At 56.7% G+C, this 21,891-nt stretch overlaps 2 protein-coding genes across 8 annotated transcripts in view; both read left to right on the top strand.

The window, feature by feature from the left end:
• AMBRA1 (autophagy and beclin 1 regulator 1) overlaps positions 1–3,602 on the top strand; it is a 130,593-nt gene extending 126,991 nt beyond the window's left edge. For all 7 annotated transcript variants that reach the window (XM_050711045.1, XM_035539684.2, XM_050711047.1 and 4 more), the window contains one exon: positions 1,977–3,602. In XM_050711045.1, coding sequence (XP_050567002.1) covers positions 1,977–2,470 — 494 coding nt within the window. In that variant the 3' untranslated portion in view covers positions 2,471–3,602. The remainder of the gene's footprint in view (positions 1–1,976) is intronic.
• Positions 3,603–13,087: 9,485 nt separating this feature from the next.
• CHRM4 (cholinergic receptor muscarinic 4) lies at positions 13,088–21,763 on the top strand. The gene is made up of 3 exons (XM_035539491.2): positions 13,088–13,239; positions 19,038–19,079; positions 19,225–21,763. Exons 1-3 carry the CDS (start codon positions 13,185–13,187, stop codon positions 20,700–20,702), a joined length of 1,575 nt encoding a protein of 524 aa, XP_035395384.2. The 5' UTR covers positions 13,088–13,184; the 3' UTR covers positions 20,703–21,763.
• The last annotated feature ends 128 nt before the right edge of the window (positions 21,764–21,891 follow it).

The following is a 21,891-nucleotide window of genomic DNA, read 5'->3' as shown; positions in this document are numbered from 1 at the left end:
GTCAAGAGCACAGTACCTGCTGTTCCAGGGCTCGCGTAGATAGGGCAGGCTGGCAAGCCTCTAAACTAGGTTGCACATCTTGGCTTTCTCAAGCTTCCTGTCCGGCCTGGCCAGATGGTTGTTAACAAAGTGCTTACGACTATGCCCTCAGAAGGAAACGACGACTGAATTCAAAACCACACTTCTCAAACCTTCCACTTACTCCTGCTCATGATTAATGTGCCAATATCCCGTGGCATTCATGTTTTTCACGCTCAAGTTTCTAGTCCTCTAATAGCCTCCTCTGTTCTCAGTCTTGTTCGCGTTGGTCAGCCTGGTTCCTAGTTCATGCACCAACCATGTCCTGAACAGGATTTCTCTGCTACAGTTTTTGGCCAGGCTCTGCCCAGGAGGTCATTTTTGCACAGTCCTCTGGGCTCTGCTCCAAATTCTCATGGGGTTACTGGTGTCTGTGGTCTCGCTAATGCTCTAAATCAAGGAGCTATGTCACTGCTGTATGTATGGTTGATACAGCAGGCTTACTACATTCCTAGTAGAAAGAGACTTAGTCTTCTTGTGAGAATTAAGCTTGTTCTTAATATCCGTGGTATTTCTACAGCAGGGCAGTATGTCAGCAGACTTGCTTGAAGATGAGATTAGCCTTACTCTGTGGTGGAAGAAGCCAGTGGTATTTGATGCAAGTACCACTGAGCTGAAGAAGAAGGGGAATAAGCTGTTACTGACCGGGTGCATACGTGTTAACAGCTTTAACTATGTTTGTTAGTTTTTTCCAAAAAAAAAACCACGAACAACACCATCTACAGCAGCATGGAGTAGGCTGTTGAATACCCCAGATCCCATGTTGGAGATATGATCTTCATCCCAAGTCCCAAACGCTTTGTCTTCCTAGTCAATGTGGCATTTTCTTTTTATTGTGTTTTAACTCCTGCCTACATCTAGCCTTGTTGACATTTGTGTTGATTTCCTTGGTGCCAGGAGAGCTCATGGTTTTCTCCTCCTCTAATCAGCACTGTGATAGCTTCATGGAGCTGGGAGTGAGATTTATCTCTTTAATAAGAATAGTCAGGATCCCACTGTGGAATGATTCTGGCAGTTTATGATTACAGATTGTTTTCCCCAGACAGTCTGGTTAAGGTCTGTAGCAAAAGAAGGATGCTGGGAAACAGAACTGGGCTGGATGTTCCTGCCACAGGGATTTAATTTCCTGCATGGGCTATTTTTCTGTGAAATTTTCTTCTTCAAAGGTAATCTTTAGCAACTAAGGCATCTGACAATGGTTCCATCAGAGCTCAGTACAACCTGACCATGAAAGGAACTCTCAGAGGCAGAGTAGGCAAAGACCCTAGATCATTTTTCGTTGTGTTCCTCAAAAGATACCGGTTGAGGAGAGCAGAAGACTAAACGCTTGATCTTTCCTCAGTCATAGGTGATGTGGAAGCACAGACTGTGTTCTGTAGCTGCTATCTGCACTTGGCCAGCTGCCCATGTCCTCCCTGATACTGGGGAAGATTGCCTTCATGTTGCTTGCCTGGGGTGTTCTCAGATGGGTGAGACGCATTACAACCCATCTGAGAACCATGGTGAAACATTTGGTTTACTGCAATGCAAACAGAGCTTTCTTTTCTTCCTGCCCTTGTGGAAGTGGCTGGACTGTCTTCACAGCTGTGAGAAAACAGACCACCTCTGCCTCCTCTTTGGCTGACCCACATGGCTAGATAGAAGCTTCCTCTCCAAGGCCTGGACAAACAAGTCTGTGAGGGATACCTGTGGGAGTGACCAAGATTTTCTTGACAGAGTGTGCTGCATTTGTTTGCCACGTCAGTGAAAGTTAGCAAAATAAAACTTTGGGCTCCCTCTGGAGCAAATCCTGTCTTCTGTCCCAGCACGTATGCGCGGTGATTCAGCAACCCAGCATGCTTTGTCTTTGTGTTGTAGTTTGCCGTGTGCACCAACATTGCTTCTGCTCTCTCTTGCAGGTGAAGGTCCAGAGTATGGGGCCAGTGGGGAGGATGCCCTGAGTAGGATCCAAAGGCTGATGGCAGAAGGTGGCATGACAGCTGTGGTCCAGCGGGAGCAGAGCACCACCATGGCGTCCATGGGTGGCTTCGGCAACAACATCATCGTGAGTCACCGCATCCACCGCAGCTCTCAGACGGGTGCAGAGTCCACTGGGGCTGAGGGCACAGCAGCAGCACAGCAGTCCACCTCGCAGCAGCTGGCAGCTGAGCTGGAGGGACGGATCCTTTCAGAGTCTATGCAGCTGTCAGAGCATGGCCTGAGCCTGCGGACAGCCCCTGGCGGGAGTGAAGGACAAGGCACCGGTGACCTGGACCTGCCAGAGCAGGCCCAGTCCTCCATGGACACTGAGGGACCAATTGAATACAGTGACCTAACTAATAATAACCATCTTCCTGACAGTACCAACTTCTATAGTAATGACAGCACCAGTGGGGAGTCGCGGAACAGGTAGAGATGAGTTGTGTGTTGGTGCTACCCTTGTACTGCTCAGCAGAGACCTGTACCTCACAGCTGGCCAGAAGCTGGAAGAGTAGGGACTTGTGGCTCTGACAGGATGTTGGTGGTTCAGGGGGTTTCTATATCCTGGGTGAGTGGCAAGGGATAAGAACTTCAAGGAAGTCGTGGGCAAGAAAGCATACTACCTTAACTTCCAACATTCCCGCTGCTGAATAGTTTAACAGGATTATAAAAACATGCTGACTGCACCCCATGCAGATTTTGAAGTCCTGTGGGATCCCCTGAGCTCAGCCCTAGTCCTGCAATTTGGTCAGTGTCATCCTTTGTAAAGCTTCTTTCGTTTTCTTTCCTTTCCCGTCTTTTCCTCTTTCCTGCCCTTTTATGCCCAGGGGCTGATCAGTAGAGTGAAGAAAGGGAAGTGGGCCTGCAGCATCTTTCTGGAGACTGGAGGTCCTCCTGGGCAAACCTGGGCATGATGCTCCAGTGCTGTTGCTGGAGTGGAGGAGTCTTCCAGGCCACAGTCCTGCTCCGTGGCTCAGCACTGCTACCCCTCAGAGCATGGTGTTCCAGGACCCTTCCTGCCTGTGTTGTGGTCTTTTCTGGGAAGAGCTGGGCTTCGTCAAAACCTGCATGGCTCAGGAACTGCTCGCAAGAGGGGATCCTTCCTTTTTAGAATTAGTTTAGTACTTGGCAGGAACCTAAGCAGAGCTGCTATATGAATGGGTAGAGGGACAGGGGCTACTGCTCTCTAGTCGGGATGCAGTTCACACAAGGATATCCTAAGCTGTGCCAACATAAACGTGAATGAGCCATCCCAGTGGTGTCGTGGTGCCAGGACTGAGCTGCACCTCCTTGGCAGGGGGCAGGAAATGTCTTTCAGCTCCAGGCCAGGGTGTGAGGTATGGGTCTGTGATGTAAGGTGTTGCATGTGAAATCTTGACCTTGTACATGTAGTTTCTAGTGGAGAAATCAAGGCTCTGATATTTTGTTTTTAGTCTCAAATGTGATTTTCCTTTTCGTTTGTAACTCTCCATCCCTAGCAGGTTTGTGGAAGAAGGACGGGGAGAGCGTGAGTGCTGACGAGGGAAACACCAAAGATCAATGTCATTAAAATATGACAAACCCTTGCTTGACCTACTGTCTTTATTTGTCTGATGGATGTTTGTGTGATCGGCCTAGGGATAGCTACATCCAGCTCAGAAGCTTGAGGTAGCTTACAAATGTCAAACGATGATCATCCCCTTCCCAGGAGAACGACAGGCTCAGCCTTTGAGTTGGAGGCTCACAATGGGGAAACAGAGGAGAAGTTGAGAATCTTGATTGCAAATTGCCTTTTAACCAGTATGGAGATGAGCAGGCACTCCTGCATTTCCCATCATTCAAGTATTGCAGCAGGGAGAAAGGGGAGAGTATTTCTCCTATCCTGCTCAGAAAGGTATGTAAAGATGCAGTACTGTCTATTGTAGGCAAGCAGAGAGATCTGTCTTGCTGACCTCTTAAAGCAGAAAGGAGATGCAATGTCTGGCTGTCCTGGATAAAGGAATGCACGCCCCAGTGCCTGTTACCACTTTCTGTGCTGAGGGATGCTTCCCCTGCCATCTGAGCACCTGCCAGCAGCTGCTGCGCTCCTGCCCTGCTTCTGTAGACTGTGCACTGCAAAGACATTACGATAAATAAGGCTGTCATTAGGCAGCACTCAGGCTCCCAGTCAGAAGAGTCTGTTAGAGAACATTAAGCAAATCTTCTCTTAAATCACAGCCTGGAAATGAACCTTAAATCAAATCAGCTGCTTCCAGGCCTCATTGCAGAGTGTTAATGAGGCTCTAAAACCTGCCCTGAGCCAACCACATCCCTGATCTGACAGGAGAGCAGCCTGAAAAACGGGATTCCCTTGTGCGGTGAGCAAGGTTTCATGCATCCCAGTGTAGGTTGGCCTGAGGATGTGCTGACACGGGGAGCCAGAGGAACTGTCTCAGCTGAAGCCCTGTGCAGACAGGGTGGTGCAGGTCTAGGCAGAACTCTGTTTACTGCTCTGCTTGAAAACAAAGAAAAACAGAGCCTGGAAAAAACTGCTTCTGCTTCAGCTCATCCTGGCATCTTCTGTTCCCACTCCCTGCGTGATTCCTGGAAGAGTCTTTAGGCCCGTTCTCAGTAGATGTGCTGCAGAGCGTTTACAGATGTCCATTTCCACAGCCAGAGCCAAACGACCTACAGAAAAATTTCCATTGCAGTTGGGGAAAGGTCTTCTGGGAGGCCTTGCTCTAGTGCTGGCAGATTCTCAAAGGCCTGGTGTGCACCAGGGCTGGGCACGCTGGCCAGGTCCCTGTGACACAGCTGCATCAGGGCCTGAAGCCTGCTCGGCTGAGGGCTTCCACTTGGTCAAGACCTGTCCCTGTTGAGATGGTGGCAGAGCAGCAGTGAACTCCAGTGGGAGCACGAGACAACTGCAGCTGCTCTGTTTGGCGTTGGCCTGGGACATCTGAAGCTCCCGAGCAGCTTCTGGTTTGAGGCTTGCAGGGAAGGCCCTTCCGGATGAGGTAAGGCTGGTGGAGGCCTCAGAGCAGGCGCCTTTGACGCTTCTCCTAACCTGCTTTGTAGCTTTGGGCCAAAGACTGATGACAGCTGTGGCCTGACTTCAACAAGCTCTAAGCAGGACTGGGCGTGGGTGGGCTTACTCTTCAGATGCTGCCTTGGATGTTGGATGTGCTTGGTAGATGTCCTGCTGTGGTCACAAAACCAGCAGGTGCTCTCAGAGGTGGTGGGCTTGTATGCAGAGAACACATTTTATTTTTTTGAGTTCAGACCTAGAACGTGCCAAGCTCAGCTTCTCTTCCTTGCCTCAGACTGCCATGTTTTAGCCTAAGAGGCTTTTTGGTGGTTGCTTTGTTTGGGCAGGGCTGGGCTGACCTCCATGTGTGGGTGTAGAAGCACCCCTCAGCTGCCATGGCGGCCTGAGGCACAGAGCCCTGTGTGGGACAGGAGCCTGGGGGGTTGCCCACCTCCAGGGCAACCGCGGCAGCACAGGGGCTCCTTCCCAGAAAAACACACAGCAACACAGTAACGCAGCACAGAGGCAAATGCCCTGCCAGGAGCGAGGTGGAAATTCAGCACGAGCTGCCTGAGGAAGCCGGAGCCACGCACGTTTGCTGGCCCAATTTAGGAAGCAAAATGAGAGTTTTGCTGCTTAGGAGCAGGAAATAATCTTAAAAACCAAAAGCTTTTGTCAGCCTTAGCTTGTCAGGAGCCTTTAAATGTGCTAACAAAATCCTGGGAGAAATGCAGTGCAGAGAATTTTATTTAGCTTTCAAAAGGCTTTTGATAAAGTCCCTCGCAAGAGGCTACTAAAGAAACTGAGTCACCTCAGGGTGAGAGGTGAAGTCCTGGAAATGGAAACTGCTTGAGCTGGGAATTAGAGTCAAAAGTAAGAGCTAGTTCTGGGTGCAGAAAGAGGTTAATGGTGGGCTGTCCAGGTTTGGTAGGAGCCAGGTTTCTCCAAATGCCCTAATGAGCTGGAAGAGGAGGGGGACAGCTGAGGACACGAGATTACTTAGGTCAGATAGGAAAAGAGAAGGTGCCAGAAGCCTGGGGCAGTGGGAGGAAGTAATGGTTGGAGCTGCCTGCAGTAGATGCGTGCTCCAGCACCCCAGGCTTGCCACCTAAGCAGCTGGTGGCAAGGAGAGACCCTTGGGTCCAAACATGGGGTTGCCAAAGCCCTGCAGGCAGTGCAGCAAAGTGGTGAGGCCCTTTTGTCCTGTAAGTCCTGGCTTTTCTGTCCTCTCTCCTTTGCTGGCCTCCTGCTCTGTCTCCAGCACCTCCACTGAACTCCCCTGAAGTCCCACCTTGCACCAACCAGCGCCAGCCTCAGGGCCACCACGGGGTGACCCTGCAGACAAGTGGTGTGGGGACCCCAGCTCTGCAGGACAGCCAGGAAGGGAGCAAGAGGGCAGGAGCCAGGGCACAGCTGGGTGCACGGAGACTTCTTCCTTGGCGTCACCGGTGTCAGTGGCCGTTTTTGTCCCTTTCCCCACATGTCAGGGGGTGCAGTTGCTCATCGCAGCTTGTCTCATAGCACACGTAGGCCTGGGGAGGCCAGCAGCAGAGCTGTGGGTGCCCCCCTTGGACCTTCTTCCAAAACCAAGGAGTGGACTTGTGCTGCTGTCAGCCTGTCCCAGGCCAAGGCCTGGGGTTGTCCTCTCCCCCTGCTGCTGGGGCTGAGGACGAGCAGTTCAGCAGGGAGTAGCTGCCCTCTCTGCTTGATCCCAATCTGTCAGAGAAGTCATTCTCCAACAGGAAAAGGCAAATTAATTAAAGCGTGCAGCATGTGAGCCATCCGCCTCTAATTGGGATCTTGGTGTGCAGCACACAAATGTCACACTGCTGCCAGCCCTGTGCAGAGCTTGGTGCACGGGGGGATGGCCTCTCATTTCCAGCTGATGCCCTCAGCCCGTTAACTGTGGTGCCCCTTCCTCCTCTGGGCTGACAGGTGGGTTTTTTTGGAGCCTGAGGTTTCTCTTTCTGTCCTTGCTCCAGCTTGGCTGGTGGAGATGGACACCGAAGCCCCTGCCCTTCCCAAGCTCAGGAGACACCCAAGTCCCTCTGGCTCTCCATGCTTGCCCACAGAGCTCCTGCCTCCATCCAGCTTTACAGTGGCTGAGATAAATAGCAGGCAGTGTGCAAGCTTGTGCAAAACCTAGGGATTTCGTGGTTGCTTGGAGGTTACTTCTTTCTACATCTTAGGCTCAGCCACTGCTCACACCCACATTGTGCCATGGATCCAGCACTGCTACGGCAGGAGGAAAACAGGAGCCCAGAACCAGTCACTGTAGGTGCTCTGCTGTGAGCAAACTGGGGAAAGGGAGAAAGCACCTGGTGTCACGGCCTTTCCTGGGGTTTAATGCTGGGCCCCTGATACCATCGTAGCTAAGAATGCCTTCCCTCAGCTCCCAGCCCAATAACCCAGTAACACCCTGATAGCATCAGGGGCTGGCTCTGGCCGTGTGTTGGCTCCAGCCTCTCCTGCAGAGCAGGGCACTGCCACCACATCGCAGGGCACCTGTAATTGGCAATTATTTGTTTTTGAGGCACTTCAGCCCCAGACAGGCTCAGGAAAGGCTCGTGTGGACTAATGAAGATGGACTGGCAGCTGGCAGGGAGGCTGGCATTAAAGCATGTAAATGCTAAAGCAGCGCAGGGCTGCCGCTGGTCTGTCTGCCCGCTGCAAAAGTTCCCGTGGAACTAATCACCTACATCAGCCCGAACGCTAATTAAAGCAATCATTTAGAGAGGAAGCGAGGCTGGTCCTGCTGCACTGCTGTGGGGCTCCGAGCTCAGCCCCAGACTAGCAGCTTTTGGGCTGCGGGTGTGAGGAGCAGGACCCTTGGGGCAGGGGGACGCGGGCAGGGGGATTGGGCAGCGCTTGGGGTGCCGTGACCTGGGAGAAGCCCCCAAGGCAGCTTTGCCCCAGAGGTGCTGAAGAAGGATAAAGCTGGTATTGTTTTTGTGATGAGATTTCAGCTTTTGGTTGACAAAGGTAGCTGCGTCGGCATAATACGCTTAGGCTCCTGTAAGGTATTTGACGTGATACGGCGTGACAGCCTGATCAGAAATTAGCCTCATGCAGCACTCGGTGGGTTTGATGCAGCTAAGTGCGTGGCTGTGTGTTTGGGGACGCTGAATGTAGGTCGTGGCAGTGAGACAGGGCTGGGGGCGGTGTGGCCGTGGTCCTGGCGTGACAGGGGGACAAGCATCACCCGAGGGTGCTCATTGCCTCGGGGCTACTCGGGGAAATGAAGCTTAGGGAACACCTTGTCTAACGCCCTAGTGGCACGCTACAGTGACAAAAAAGGGCCTCAGCATGGTGTCCCCGCTCCCCCTTGGGATTCCTGTGGCTTCTTTCTGTGGGGCCAGAAGCACAGGACACCTCTGGCCCCAGGGGCTGCTCCCTGCTTTCCTTGCCCTGTCCTGGCCCCTGCCTGCTGGCTCTCACCTCCGACCAGGGGACTTTCTCCAGCACCCTCCTCCTGCTTGTTTTTTCACCCCCTCCGGACAGTTATTTATCTTATGCTCATCAGCTTGAATGAGTTTTTCTTCCTAGGAGCTCTGCCTCCCACGCAGCTAATGGGATTGATGGGAACGGGACAGGCTGGAGATGACACTCGCTGGTGCTTGGATCCTGCCCAGCCACCCTGAGAGGATGCCTGGGGCCGCACAGCTTCACGGCTGCCCAGAGAAGAGTGAGCCGGGCTCGTGTCCCGCACACGCCACAGCAGGGGGGGAGCTTGGTCTGCCCCTCTGGTCCCGGAAAGGCCAGAGGAGCAGCCCAATCCCATCCCATCTCACGGGCATGGGGGCTGTGTGCCAGCACGGGGCTGCTTCATCTGCCCTGCAGCACCGACCCGCTGCGAGCGGTCCCTCTGCAAGCGGTTTTGCAGCAGCAGTGTGCTTTTTCCCCTCTCTGGAGAGATTTGAGGCTCTTGTTGGAGGTATAATAAACCAGAGAATAAATTAGCTCTCCCCTAGGGAAGGCCTTTCTACCTGGTTCCTTTTAATGGGGCTGATAACATATTATCCAGTTTCTGCCTACACAGCCCTACCTTCCCTTTCAGGAGGGAGTTTTCCTGGTGTTGGTTTTGCTCTCCCCTGCTGGGGCAACGCTCAAAGCACTTCAGGTTCCAGCTCTTTCCCACTTGCTTTTCCCCTTCTCCCAGGGCTGGGGGGGGCTCTCATGAGCCTGGGCGGCTGCAGCCTTGCTGGAGGGTGAGGGGACGTGTCCCCATCCCCTGCTGCGGGCGAGGGTCTTGGTGCAAGAGAATTGCTGGCAGGGGCAGAGCAGGAGCTGGCCTGGCTGCTGCTGCAGGGAGGATGAGGAAGAGGAGGAAGGCTGCACATGTGTATTTGCATGCATGAGCTGGAAGGACAGACGGAGCTCTGCGGGGGGCTGGGGACGCGTGGCTGGGCCGGGGGCCTCCTGCCTTTCTCCTCCTCTTCTGCGCTCTGCTCTGAGGAGCCTTATTCAAATAAATGGTGCAATTAGAGGGAATTAAGGGGAGGTGAGGGATTGATGCCAAAGCAGAGCCTTCTAATTTCCAACTTCACCGTGTCCTCTGGGTTTCTCTGCATGCCCTCTCCCCCTCTCTCAAGATTTCTCTTCCTCCCAGTAAAATCTTTGGAGGGATGAGGAAGGATGGCTGGAGACCAGACTGGCTGGAGCTGCCCTGGCGCTGCCACCCCTGCAGCTGGGTCCCCATGTAGGGGTTGGGGCCCTGTGTGCCTGCCCCTCATCGGGGTCCCACAGCCCCCCCAGAGCTGCGGGTGGCTCCTGCCCCCCAGCCCCTGCTCCCCAGCACCCCCTGCTCGCCTCCCCGCTCCCCGGCAGACACCGTGCTGAGATTATCGTAATGATCCCCGACAAGGCACTATCAGGAATTATGCTGATAAATCTAAACAGACAGCTTATAAAAAAATAAAAATAAACAAACCACAAGCCCGGGCCTGTAATTTAATACAAGGTTATTAGCCTGGCTGGCAGGGAACAGAGCTCTCTCCTGCTGCAGCCTTGAGTCTCCTCTGCCCCCGGCTCTGCCTGGAGCCTCTGGCCCTGCCCAAGCCTTCGGCCAGGTCCCTGCAACACGGGGGGACCCCAGACCTGCTGGTCCTTGGGTGCTGGGAAGTTTAGGGGAAGATTTGAAGCGTTTGGGTAGGGGAAGAATGGCAGAATCAGGATGGGGGGAGAGTGTGGGGATGTGGCCAGAAATAAAAGTGAGAGATGCAAGGGGGGAGATGGGAGGGGGGGTGGCTGCTGGCGAGCAGGGGCGAGGAGTTGTGTGTGTCAGCACATCCCCGAGGTGTGAATCCTGCATGCATCCTTGTGGGCACATTCACAGCCCTGAGATGGGGATGAGGGAGCAGCGGCATGGCCCCCAGCTGCAGAGGGGCTGGGCTGCAGAAGAGGATGCTCTCGGGGGACTTCCCCCAGGAGCAGCACAGGTTGGGCAAATCACCCATGTGGTTTTGGGGGACTGTCTTCCATTAAATCCACACTGAACATGATGGCAATGAAGCAGCATTACCCGGAGGCACACGTTAACAGAACCGTAGTGCTGGCCTTCTCATCAGCCAAGCCATCGCCAGATGTTTTTTCCTTGCTCTGTTTTTTGCGTGCTTGCCGCTCTCCCCTTGGTTTCGTTCCCTGCAAGCAGGACTGTGGATGGCATTAATATTAATGGGGCTCGGTGCCAGGCAAACAGCACAAATCCTGCCCAAATGCGGGGGCTGAGCTGGGCTGCCTGGGGTGAGGTGCACACGGAGCACTCTGCGCCCTCGCAGCGCTGGCGATTGCTCCGAATTGAGGGGAACACGGCTTTTTAATAGGGACATTTAAAGCCGTGGGCGTGTAAAAGCACACTTTTATTAGGCTGTGTGCATGGCATAAGCTGGGCTCTGTCACACTGCCCAAACCTGAGCTGTGGCTCAGGACCTGCCTGGGCTCCCAGCCTCTGCGCAGGGCATTGCCACAGCCTGGGGACCGTCAGCATGGTGATATGATACAAGGGGAAACAGCTCGAGCCCTCATTTCCACTCCTCTCCCCCCCCCTTTTTTTATAATAGGTATAAAAGAAGTGATTCAGAAGCACTTTACCCCTTCCATTACCCAGAAAGCAAATAAGAGTTGCAAGAATGGGGACTGCAACACAACAATTATATTGAAATATTCCAAGTCGTGCTTATATGGCGAATGTGACAAAATTGAGTGCAACCTTAAAATAGCAGCAGCGATCTTTTAAAACACAAAAAGCAGATGATTATTGACTGGAGAGATGGCAGCGCACCGGGATGGGAGGCAGGCTGCTGGGTTTAACTCTCCCGAGGTGTGTGTGATCTCTGGGCCACCCCAAAAGTGGTTTGGATGGGCTCACGCAATTGGCTATGCCCAGTGTTCAACGTTTTAGAGGGCTAAAATCGGGTGAGATGTTGTGTAACATGGAGCTATTGTGTCTGATCCTGCACCTCCAGAAGGAGCAGGAGTTCACAGTTGGTCAGGGATGCCTGGGGCTGAGGCCCCCTCACTGTCACTGTCTGCTTCCCAGCTCTCTGCCTCTCCATTTCGGGTTCTTTTATATTTTTATTTTATTATTATTATATTTTGGGGGGGGGGGGGCTGATAGACAGATTAGCATTTATCAGCAAGCTGACTACTGGAGGGTTATTAAAAGCGATTTGCAATGTAAATACTTTCATCAGCAGCCACGTTTTCTTTAGACTGGGGTTGACTTTTATGAATATTAAAGATGTCAGGATGGGTCTGCCGGGTTCACAGGAGCGTGGCTGCTGGAGGGCAGGGGCTGGGCTCACGCTGCGCTGCGGGAGGCAGCCAGGAGCATGAGCGGATCCGTGAGGGGCTAGGGAGGGCCTCAGTGGAAGGATGGGGAGCGAGAATGTGTGAGTGTGTCTGAGAGCATCTGTACAGGGGGAGAGAGGGGATTTTGCCCGCCTCTAGGCAGATGTGGTGGCTTGGGCCGAGGGCACGATTTGAGGCAGAGCCCGGTGGAGGCTCGCCAAGTGGTAGTGGGAGAGCGGGGATTGCTGATGGGCTGTCAGGCAGAGCGAAGCTCGGGGCATGGCCAAGAAAAAAAAAGGAGAAACCATCCAAAAACAGAGGATGGAAATAAAGGGATGAGGCAGGGATGTGCGAGTGTTCTGAGGAGAGAGAAGCAGCCGCGATTTCTAACCAGAATACGAGCCTGGGCCTTCGGACACTCCACTTCTTCTGCCTAGTGAGAGAGAGAATAGCGCTGGGAGAAGAGCTAAAAGTTGAAAAGTTTTGTACTTAATTTGGTTACATGTTTTTATCTCCATGCCTGATCAGCTTTGGAAGAAGGCTTCTTGCTGTTCATTACACTCTTTTGTCTACCCATGGGGAGTTGTAGTTTTGAACAAGAGCCCAATCAAACCACCCAACCCCGGTGCAATCAGATTGTCTTTGAGGCAGACATTTCCTCGCTCGGATGAGTCCGCCCGGGGCGCAGCAGTTTTCTTTACAGCATTTTTTTTTCGGGGGGGGGGGGGGGGGGTCAGCATTTGGGTTTGAGAGGCCGAAAGCCAGCGGAGGGGCACGTCTCCCGGCCCCGGAGGGGGGCACTGCCGTCAGAGGCCGCTCTCCGGGTGCAGGAGCCGTGAGAGGGGCCGGGGCAGGAGCTGGGGGGGATTTGGCCGTGAGCACCCGGCGGGGCTCCGCCGGCCCCGGGGGGCTCCGGGCGGCGTCGGCCCGGCCGGGGCGAGCCTCGGGCGCTGTCCGCGGTGCTGCCGGGGCGGCGGCGGAGGGGGTGGGTGGGGTGGGGGTTAAAAAAAGGGGGGGCACCCGCTTTTAAAAATTATTTCTTTTATTTTGGGAGGGAGGCAGCGGCGCGGGGATTGGCCGCGGCACCGTGACGCCGTGGTCTCCCCCCCCCCCCTCCCTCTCCAAGCCTCCCTCCGACGTGGTGGCGGTGGTGATGCTGGGTTGAGGTGGGGGGGGGCAATTTTGGGGGTAGGGAGGGGGGGCACCGGGCCGAGCCGGCAGAGCCGGGTCCTCCCCCTCCTCCTCCTCCTCCTCCCCACGCCCCTCCCCGCCCTCCGCACGGCGCCGCCGGGAGCCGGGAGCCGGGAGGAGCCGGCCGGGGCCATGAGCACCGGAGCCCCCGACGGGGCGGCGGCGTGCTCGGCGCTGCGGCATGGCCGCTGACAACCGCTCGGCGGCGGGCGGCGGCGCGCCCTGGGGGCTGCCCGGTGAGTGGCGGGGGGCCGGGGGCACCCCCGGACCGGGGGGCGCCGGGAGGACGTGGCGGGGGGTGGAGGGGGGCGTGCTCCCGAGGCGCGCACCCCCGGGGATGTCGCACACGGGAGGGGGAGCTGGGGTGGGGGGGATCTCTCTGCCAACTTTCCCCGGCCAGGCAGCCCCCTGCCCCTCTGCACGCCCCGCTGGCCGTCCCGTCCCGTCCCCCCTGTCCTGTCCCCCCTGTACCGTCCCCCCCGTCCCGTCCCGTCCCGTCCCGTCCCCCCCGTCCCGTCCCGTCCCGCAGCAGCGAGGGGCAGCTCTCGCCCCCTTCCTCCCCATCCGTGGCTGCCCCCTGTCCCTATCCCGGTGACATCCCGGCTGCCCGGGGCCCACGGGCGGGGGTCGCGCAGCCCCACCCTTCTCCTTCCCAAAATCATGGCTTTGGCTTCAAACCAGGGGGACGGTTCTTGGCACTCCTTCAAATCAAAGCAGCGCCGGCTTCTCCTCTCTCCTTCTTTAAGCCCCTCCAACTGTGCCGCGGCCACGTTTGCTGTCCGGTCCTTGCGGACACCGGGGCTGGAGGGGCACTTCCCCACCTGGGAAATAGCCGTCGTGCCTCCGTGCCCCGCTGGCCAAGGAGCTGGGCTGTGGGTGTCAGCACATGGAGGCTCCCTGCTTCGCCCCGGGCACCCGGGGTGACCTCGGAGAGCGGCCGGGTTCCCCCGCGCTGCTGGCAGGGTGAGCAGGGGCTGGCACCCGGCTCCTTGAGCCTGGCACTAGCGAAACACACAAGATGCCAGGGAGCCAGGGCCCAGGCCTCCGGTGAAACATCACGGGTGGCAATGCTCGTGCTGAAATCACAGGTAGCAGCGGGACGCGTGGAGCTGTCACCACTTCAGGGCACCGCTGCCTGCTTCCTAATGCCTGGCCTCGTGTGCTCGGAGTGCTCATAGCCCGGGCTAGGTGCCTTTACGCACCCCAGGACATGCTCCCAGGGGAGTTGAGCGGCTGGCTTCACCCTCACGGACAGGCTAAGAAATAGGGACACGTCCCTGGTGCACGCTTGGCCGGGCTGGAGGCTGGCGGGCAGGGTGGGCTGGAGATGCAGGAAGGCTTCCAGCAAAAGAGGTTTGTTCCTCCACATGAGGGGCATGCCCGTCGCCGCAGGTCAGTCTGTTTTCTTTCATCGAAGAGAAATGAACTGAAATGATTAATTAATGCTGCGATCCAATTACTCTGAGTTTGCAGAAGAAGTATGGTTTTTCTCTTTAAACTATCCCCAAGAGGATCCTATTGATACCGGCTTTTGTCATGGTCGTGTTTGTTGCTGTTGTTGTTGTTTTCTTTTAACGGAAATGACAGACATCTCCCCAGCAAAACACAGCCAGAAGCAGGGATGAACGTAGTGAGAGAGGTGCCCAGCACACCTTGGCTTTGGAGCCCCTCTTCCCCCGATGTGCTGGGATGCGGCCAGCAGCACCTGCAGCGGTGGAGCGGGGCCGGTGGGCGCAGCCGGCGGCGCAGGGCTGAGAAGGCAGCGGGGAGAGCAGCAGCAAGAGGAGAGGGAAATGGAGGCTGTGTTTGCAAGGGGCTGCTGCTCGCTGCACAAACGCAGCTCTACATGCCACGTGCGTGCATACACAGCAAGCCTTTCACGTGCACAAGCTGCCCCCTGCCCCTTGGCACTCAGCGGGGCATTTATGGGAGAAGCAGGCTCTGTCCTTGGCCAGTCGCTGCTGGGTTTGGCACGGGGATATGCCCCTCTCATTCTCCAGTGATGCGAGGGAGATTTGCTTTGCATTTCAGCATCCTCCCCAAGCTGGCTCTAACACCAGCTCAGGAAGTCGCAAGGTGGGCGCTGGGGCAGCAAGGCAATGGAAGTTCGAATTGAGTTGTTCCCATCCACTTCCCTCCCCTCTTCATCCCCGCTCCTCAGCCTGGGTTAGCACCACAATTGTGCCAGGACCAGCAGTGGGGATGCTCAGCCCTGGGCCACGCTGAGGCCTCTTCAAGCCGGCACAGTTTGGAAGCACACCAAAGCCCGAGCGGAGCCGCGGCGGCCCCACGCTGCTCCCGTGACTCAGAGGGGCCGGGAGGGATGCGGGGAGCCGCGGCGGCTGTTTGCTCGTCTTCGAGAGCCTGGCAGAGGAGCTCCGTCCCGGGTCAGCTGGAGGGGAGGAGCGGCAGCGGAGAAGCTTGGCCTTTAAAGGCAGGGCACTGCACAGCGTGGCAGGCTGCCCCGATGCCACGCCGAGCGGGCTCTGCCGCGGCCCCTGCCAGTGGTGCAGCAGCCAGATGCAGGGGACCCAACTAGAGAAGCGGCCCATCGATTGCCACAGGGGCCTTAATGTGTTTTACAGCTCCTTGCAGCTTGCAAGGCACCGCAGCAGCCGGCGTTTGCCCTGCCCAAGCCAGGCCGTGGTGGCACCGGGTGGCACCAAGCTTCGGGCACCGTGAGGAGAGGGGTGCTGGGCCCGGGGACAGGCACAGAAATTGCTGAGGTGCTTTGTGATGGGCAGGGCGGGAGCCGGCTGCCACCCGCAGCATTAAGGGTTAATGGCGAGTTGGTTTGGGTCCAGCAGAGCGGGGCTGATTGGCCTGTGGGAAACTCAAAAGTTTTGGTTGTGCAACACCAAGGGCCGAAAACATCATTTTGTGCAAACACAATGTCCCGTGGCTGGGTCACAGGGCAAATCTCAAGCGGCAGCTCGGCGCCTGGATCCCAAACCCTCCCAGCACCTCCTCGGCGGGGCAGCAGGATCATCCAACCACTGGGACATGACAGGATGAGTGCCTTACAGGGTCTGCATGGGGCAGCTGGGATCCCTGCTCCCCCGCAGTTGCCTTGTTTTCGGTCCCAGGCTGTCCTCGCTGCTCCCTCTCCCCCTGGTCCCTGTCTCTCCTGCAAGCCTCTGATCCAGGCAGTCCCTTGTTGCAGCCATCCTCCTGCCCTCTCCCACCATCCCCTCTCCCCTGCCCTTTTCCTGCTGTGTTATCTGGGGTTATTTCTGCCGTGTGGCCTCTGAGCAGCTGGGTCCTGCTGAAGCTTCAGCCCAGGGCTACAGAAGAGCGTGAGCATCTCTCTGAGGCGGGCAGCATTAATGCAGCAGGCGGCAGAAGCTCAGCTCTGTTCTGGGCTCCGCAGAGAACCAAGAGCATCCCGACCTCTGTGCGTGTCCTCTGGCAGGCATGCTTGCTGCCAGCCTGACATTTCTGGGGACTTTGGTGCCCCCCAACCTCACCATGCCCGTGGTGGCAGGGGCGAAAGGAGCCTGGCAGTCCCAGAGGAGCACATCCCGCCGGCCCCTCTGCTTCTGGCTGCTTTCCCACTTGTTTCATCACCTCCATCACCCCCCAGGCATGGAGCAGCCAGGCGGGGCCCCCCCAAGGCACCCCCCCCCCCCAGCAGCAGGACACCTCCTTTACCCGCTCCCCGCACATCTCGCTGCATCCCTGGGGTGCCTGTGGCAGGTCCCCAGGACTTCCACGCATTTCAGAGGTGTGAGTCTGCCAACCAGAACAACCCCTTGCTGGATGTAAGCTGCTGCCGTGACTCAGAAACTCGTTAGAAGCTATTAGATAACACAATTAGCACCACAAACTGTCACCCCTTGCATCTCAGGCACACCAGCCATGAGCAGAGGTAGCCATTGAACATCCCCTACCCCTCCCCTCTTCCTTCTCCCTTTTGCTGAGGTCTGAGACCCACGTCACATCCCCAGTTGGACACGACAGGCCTGATCCTGTTGCATTTTTAACCTCTGGGTCCTTTGGGTTGTTAACTTTTAGGTTAATGGCATCAGTGTTAATGGCACGCCAAACCTGGCTGCCCCAAGCAGGTTGCCCCAACCCCACCTGCAGCCTTGGATCCGAGCTCAACTGCACCTCATCCCTTCAGCCGTGCTGTGCTGTGTGGGGAAGGAATGCTCTTCCCTGCCTCGAGGACACGCTTGCTAATGGCTCCACCTGCAGAGGGGGAGGCCACAGGAACCCTTAGCCCAGAAGGTGTCATTGGGGAGGAGCCGGGGGCATCCAGTGGCTGAGACGGAGAGAAGAAAGCTGCAAAATTCACTGCAGGCAGCCCCAGGGAGGGAGCAGGCGGCTGAGGGTGCTGCAGATGGTGGAAGCGGGCCTGGGGGCACATCTGCTGAGCGTTGCGGCCAAGGGACAGCGTGGGCAGGGACAAAATACGGTCGGTATCTGGGGCTATGTGGGCATCAGCCCCAGGAAACCCCACGGGATGTCCCCTGGGCTTTGCCAGGGCTGCGTCTCCTCCCCGGCCACAGTGTGTGGAGGGGATGGGGACCAGGAGGACTGTGGAGAGGGAGGAACACGCTGCTGGAGGTGCAGGAGGAGAGAGCTGGGCATGGAAGAGGACAGCCTGAAAGCATCCTTTTCTATCACGCTCCCTCCATCCTATCCGAGGGTGCCCCCACCCCATGGGGCCAGCAGTGGGGCTGCTCCTCGGGGAGGGAAACCTGCCTGGGAGGGCTGGAGCTGCTGCTGGTGAAGGAGGGGGCCTGGTGCCACCAGGCAAAGCAAGGCAAGATGACCCTGAGGGGATGGCAAACACGAAGCACGACCTCTGTCCTCAGTGTCCTCAGACCACTGCAGCTCCGCTGCAGGCACGATGCACGGCTTGGTTGTGGGGAGGTGGTGGGGTGGAGAGAGCAGCAGGCGGGGAAAGAAAAGCTGCCCGATAGACCGGGGCATGGCAGAAAACAGTCGATAATCATTTTCAAAACACCGGTTGAAGTCCTTCATCCTGAGGATCCGGTTTCCTCTTTTTTCAGCACAGAAATTTTCAACCTGACCTCTGGGTGGCATCCAAGGACATTTCAGCTGGGCCTCTCCAGCCCTCTCCCTAATGTCCTGTGAGTTGTGCAGCCAGTGTTGTGCAGTGGGATGAGCTGCACTTGTCTTACTTACATATTTTGGATCCATTTGCACACCTGGGACAAGTGCACAGTGGGGCAAAGCCAGTGCTGCTCTATTTTGACAGCCCTTGGTCTTCACGAGCAGCCAGCGAGGATAACTGTGTGTTATCGGCAAAATCAGCTTCAGGACACCCGGGGTGCTGGGAGCCAGTGCTGCTGCCACAGCTGGCTGCAAGGGGCAGCACTCTGTCAGGCACACGCAAGGCTTGGGCTGCTGCTGGCCTCTGTTGGGCCCGTGGTGGCCACCTCCTCTTGGCCCTGGACCTCATCATCCCCAGGGCTGGGGCTTTCTGGGGTGCTCAGCAAAAATCATCACAGAAAGTATCGCCATTTTCTGATCAATACAGAAGGCAAAGAAGAACATTTGCCCTGGAAACATTGTGAAACAATAAGCGAGGCTTCATTAGGAAAACAAGCATACACATTCCTCCTTTCCTTTCTTTCAGCTCTGGAAGGTTTTCTTAAAGCAAGTTTTGGGGCTGGGTGGTGTGGGAGAGGCAGGTTGGATAGGAAGCTCTGCCCAGCCCCTTTGCTTCTCCTTCCCCCTCCAGGAAATTCCCCCTTCATACCAATTTTGGTCCACTGATTTTTTTTAAGGTCCACGGTCCTCTTAGCCATCACCCAGGAGGGTTACCCACAGGCACTGTGGTTTGGATGGAGGCAGTCTTTCTGCCCATCATCTCCCACACCCACCAGGGCTGGGCTGTGAACCCAGCCAAGACAAATTACCCCCGGAGGGCAGCCCTTTCCCCGGCTGCTCCAAAACCAGCCACAGCCTTTGGAGAAGGCAGGCCAGGTCAGTGCGCTGTAGGACTTGTATGGATGTCTTGAGGCTGAAGCCATAGTGTAACTTGCTGTTTTTCCTGTCTCAGATTTCCTCTTCCAGAAGGAGCTGCTTGCTGCCAGAGACACAGGTGAGCACCGCGGGCCGTGGCGTGGCTTTGTGGGGTGTCCTGCCGGCAGGCAGCCCTCCCCGGGGGCTCACAGCCATGGCTGGACAGACGCACGGACCCGCAGGTGTGATGACATTCTCCCTTTCTGTCCCCGCTCCCCTTGCAGACCCCATGCACAACCTCTCTGCGCAGCCCTGGCAGGCGAAGATGGCCAACCTGACCTACGACAACGTCACCCTCAGCAACCGCTCTGAGGTGGCCATCCAGCCTCCCACCAACTACAAGACGGTGGAGCTGGTTTTCATCGCCACGGTCACCGGCTCGCTCAGCCTTGTCACCGTGGTGGGCAACATCCTGGTGATGCTGTCCATCAAGGTGAACCGCCAGCTCCAGACCGTCAACAACTACTTCCTCTTCAGCCTGGCCTGCGCGGACCTCATCATCGGGGTCTTCTCCATGAACCTCTACACGGTCTACATCATCAAAGGCTACTGGCCGCTGGGGGCCGTGGTGTGCGACCTGTGGCTGGCCCTGGACTACGTGGTGAGCAACGCCTCGGTCATGAACTTACTCATCATCAGCTTTGACCGGTACTTCTGTGTCACCAAGCCCCTGACGTACCCGGCCAGGAGGACCACCAAGATGGCAGGGCTAATGATTGCGGCTGCGTGGATATTGTCCTTCATTCTCTGGGCCCCTGCCATCTTGTTCTGGCAGTTCATTGTGGGCAAGAGGACAGTCCCTGAGGGGGAATGCTACATCCAGTTCCTCTCCAACCCAGCAGTGACCTTCGGCACAGCCATCGCTGCTTTCTACCTGCCCGTGGTCATCATGACGGTGCTGTACATCCACATCTCCCTGGCCAGCAGGAGCAGGGTGAGGAGGCACAAGCCTGAAAGCAGGAAAGAAAGGAAAGGCAAGTCCCTCAGCTTTTTCAAGGCCCCCCTGATCAAACAGAACAACAACAACTCCCCCAAGAGGGCAGTGGAGGTGAAGGAGGAGGTGAGGAATGGGAAGGTGGACGACCAGCCCTCAGCACAGACAGAGGCCACTGGCCATCAGGAGGAGAAGGAGACCTCCAACGAGTCCAGCACGGTCAGCATGACCCAGACCACAAAAGACAAGACCACAGCGGAAATCTTGCCGGCGGGGCAAGGACAGAGCCCTGCCCATCCCCGGGTGAACCCAACTTCCAAGTGGTCCAAGATCAAGATTGTCACCAAGCAGACGGGGACCGAGTGCGTCACCGCCATCGAGATTGTCCCGGCTAAGGCGGGAGCCTCTGACCACAACTCCCTGTCCAACAGCCGCCCAGCCAACGTCGCCAGGAAGTTTGCAAGCATCGCCAGGAGCCAGGTGCGGAAGAAGCGCCAGATGGCAGCCCGGGAGAAGAAGGTCACCCGGACCATATTTGCCATCCTGCTGGCCTTCATACTCACGTGGACTCCATACAATGTCATGGTCCTCATTAACACCTTCTGCGAGACCTGTGTTCCCGAAACAGTGTGGTCCATCGGCTACTGGCTCTGCTACGTCAACAGCACCATCAACCCGGCCTGCTACGCCCTCTGCAATGCCACCTTCAAGAAAACCTTTAAGCATCTCCTCATGTGCCAGTACAGGAACATTGGCACGGCCAGATAAGCTGGCACTCAGGGACAACTTAAGCCAAGTTACGGCAGTCCTCCCCTTTGTCTCCTTTGCCCCGAGGAGAGACGGGGGGGGGGGGGGGGGGGGTCCTCTGCTCCCCACTCACAGAAGTGCAGACTGTGAAGTGCTTGCAGGTGATGCCCTTCAACACTGACGAAGGCCCACGGCACCGCTGGGCTGCAGCTCCTCCAGTAACCCTGGGCCCAGGGACTCGCTGGGGGAGCCAGAGAGAGAGCTGGAGGTGAGATGAGGCCAGGAGATGTGGTTACCAGTAGCCCTCCCAGCCCTTGAGATGTTGGCCAAACAGCATCAGTGCTTCTCATCAGACTGGGTGCCTCTTCTGACCATCTCCCAGGCCTCAGAGCTTGTTTGCACGCAGGCAGCCTAATGCCAGATGCTTTCAATAGGCTTGTAGACCATTTATTGCCCAAGATGAAAAAAACCAGGGGGTCAAACTTGCCAGCCACTTTGGACCAGGCTGGCTTGAGTGTGCTGACAGAAAGTCCTTCTGGCCCATCCAGGCCCCCTCCTGAGGAGGTCAAGGTTGTGCCCTAGCAGCTGTGCCGAGCTCCCCTCCTCCCCCCCGATCTCACATCCTGACCTAGGGACCTGTGGGGAAGGCGTGGGGCACCTGTCCCACCGATGGTGGCCTGCGTGCACCCCAGGGAGGATGGAGGAGGTGGCCGCTGAGCTTTGTAAATGGATGTAACCCCACGGCCGGTGCTGTCGCGGAGTCCTCAGCATGTGGGGTCCCGCCAGCCCTGTCCCAGCCCAAACCCCGTTGTGCCAATGCCCCGCTTCTCCCAAGGCCGGGGCACTGCCGAAATGTGGGGCACGGCCGTGTCCGTGCGTCTGTCCTGTCCCCAGGGCGATGCCGTGCGACCTGGAGATGGGCTGCCCCGGCTGGGTGGGGACCCCCTCACTGCCACCGCCTTTAGGATAACCGACATAGTGTCACTACAATGCCCAGCGGGTTGGTTTGGGGTGTTTTGAGAAGTGTGACAACTACGGCTGCCCCCCCGCCCCCAGCAAATAAAGACCTCGGACCAGAAACGAAAGGCCATCAGTTGAGGAGTCCATGCAGCGTCACTTGGTTGCTGTCCCCAGCACCCCGTGGGCCCTGGCGGGGATGGTGTGAGCAGATGATGGTCCCTGGGAACGTCCCTGTGGCCACTTTTGCTTT

The sequence above is a fragment of the Cygnus atratus genome, chromosome 5 (genome assembly GCF_013377495.2).
Source record: "Cygnus atratus isolate AKBS03 ecotype Queensland, Australia chromosome 5, CAtr_DNAZoo_HiC_assembly, whole genome shotgun sequence".
Classification (NCBI taxonomy): domain Eukaryota; kingdom Metazoa; phylum Chordata; class Aves; order Anseriformes; family Anatidae; genus Cygnus; species Cygnus atratus.
Note: the sequence above shows the minus strand (reverse complement) of the source record. Positions and strands in the feature narration are given on the sequence as shown.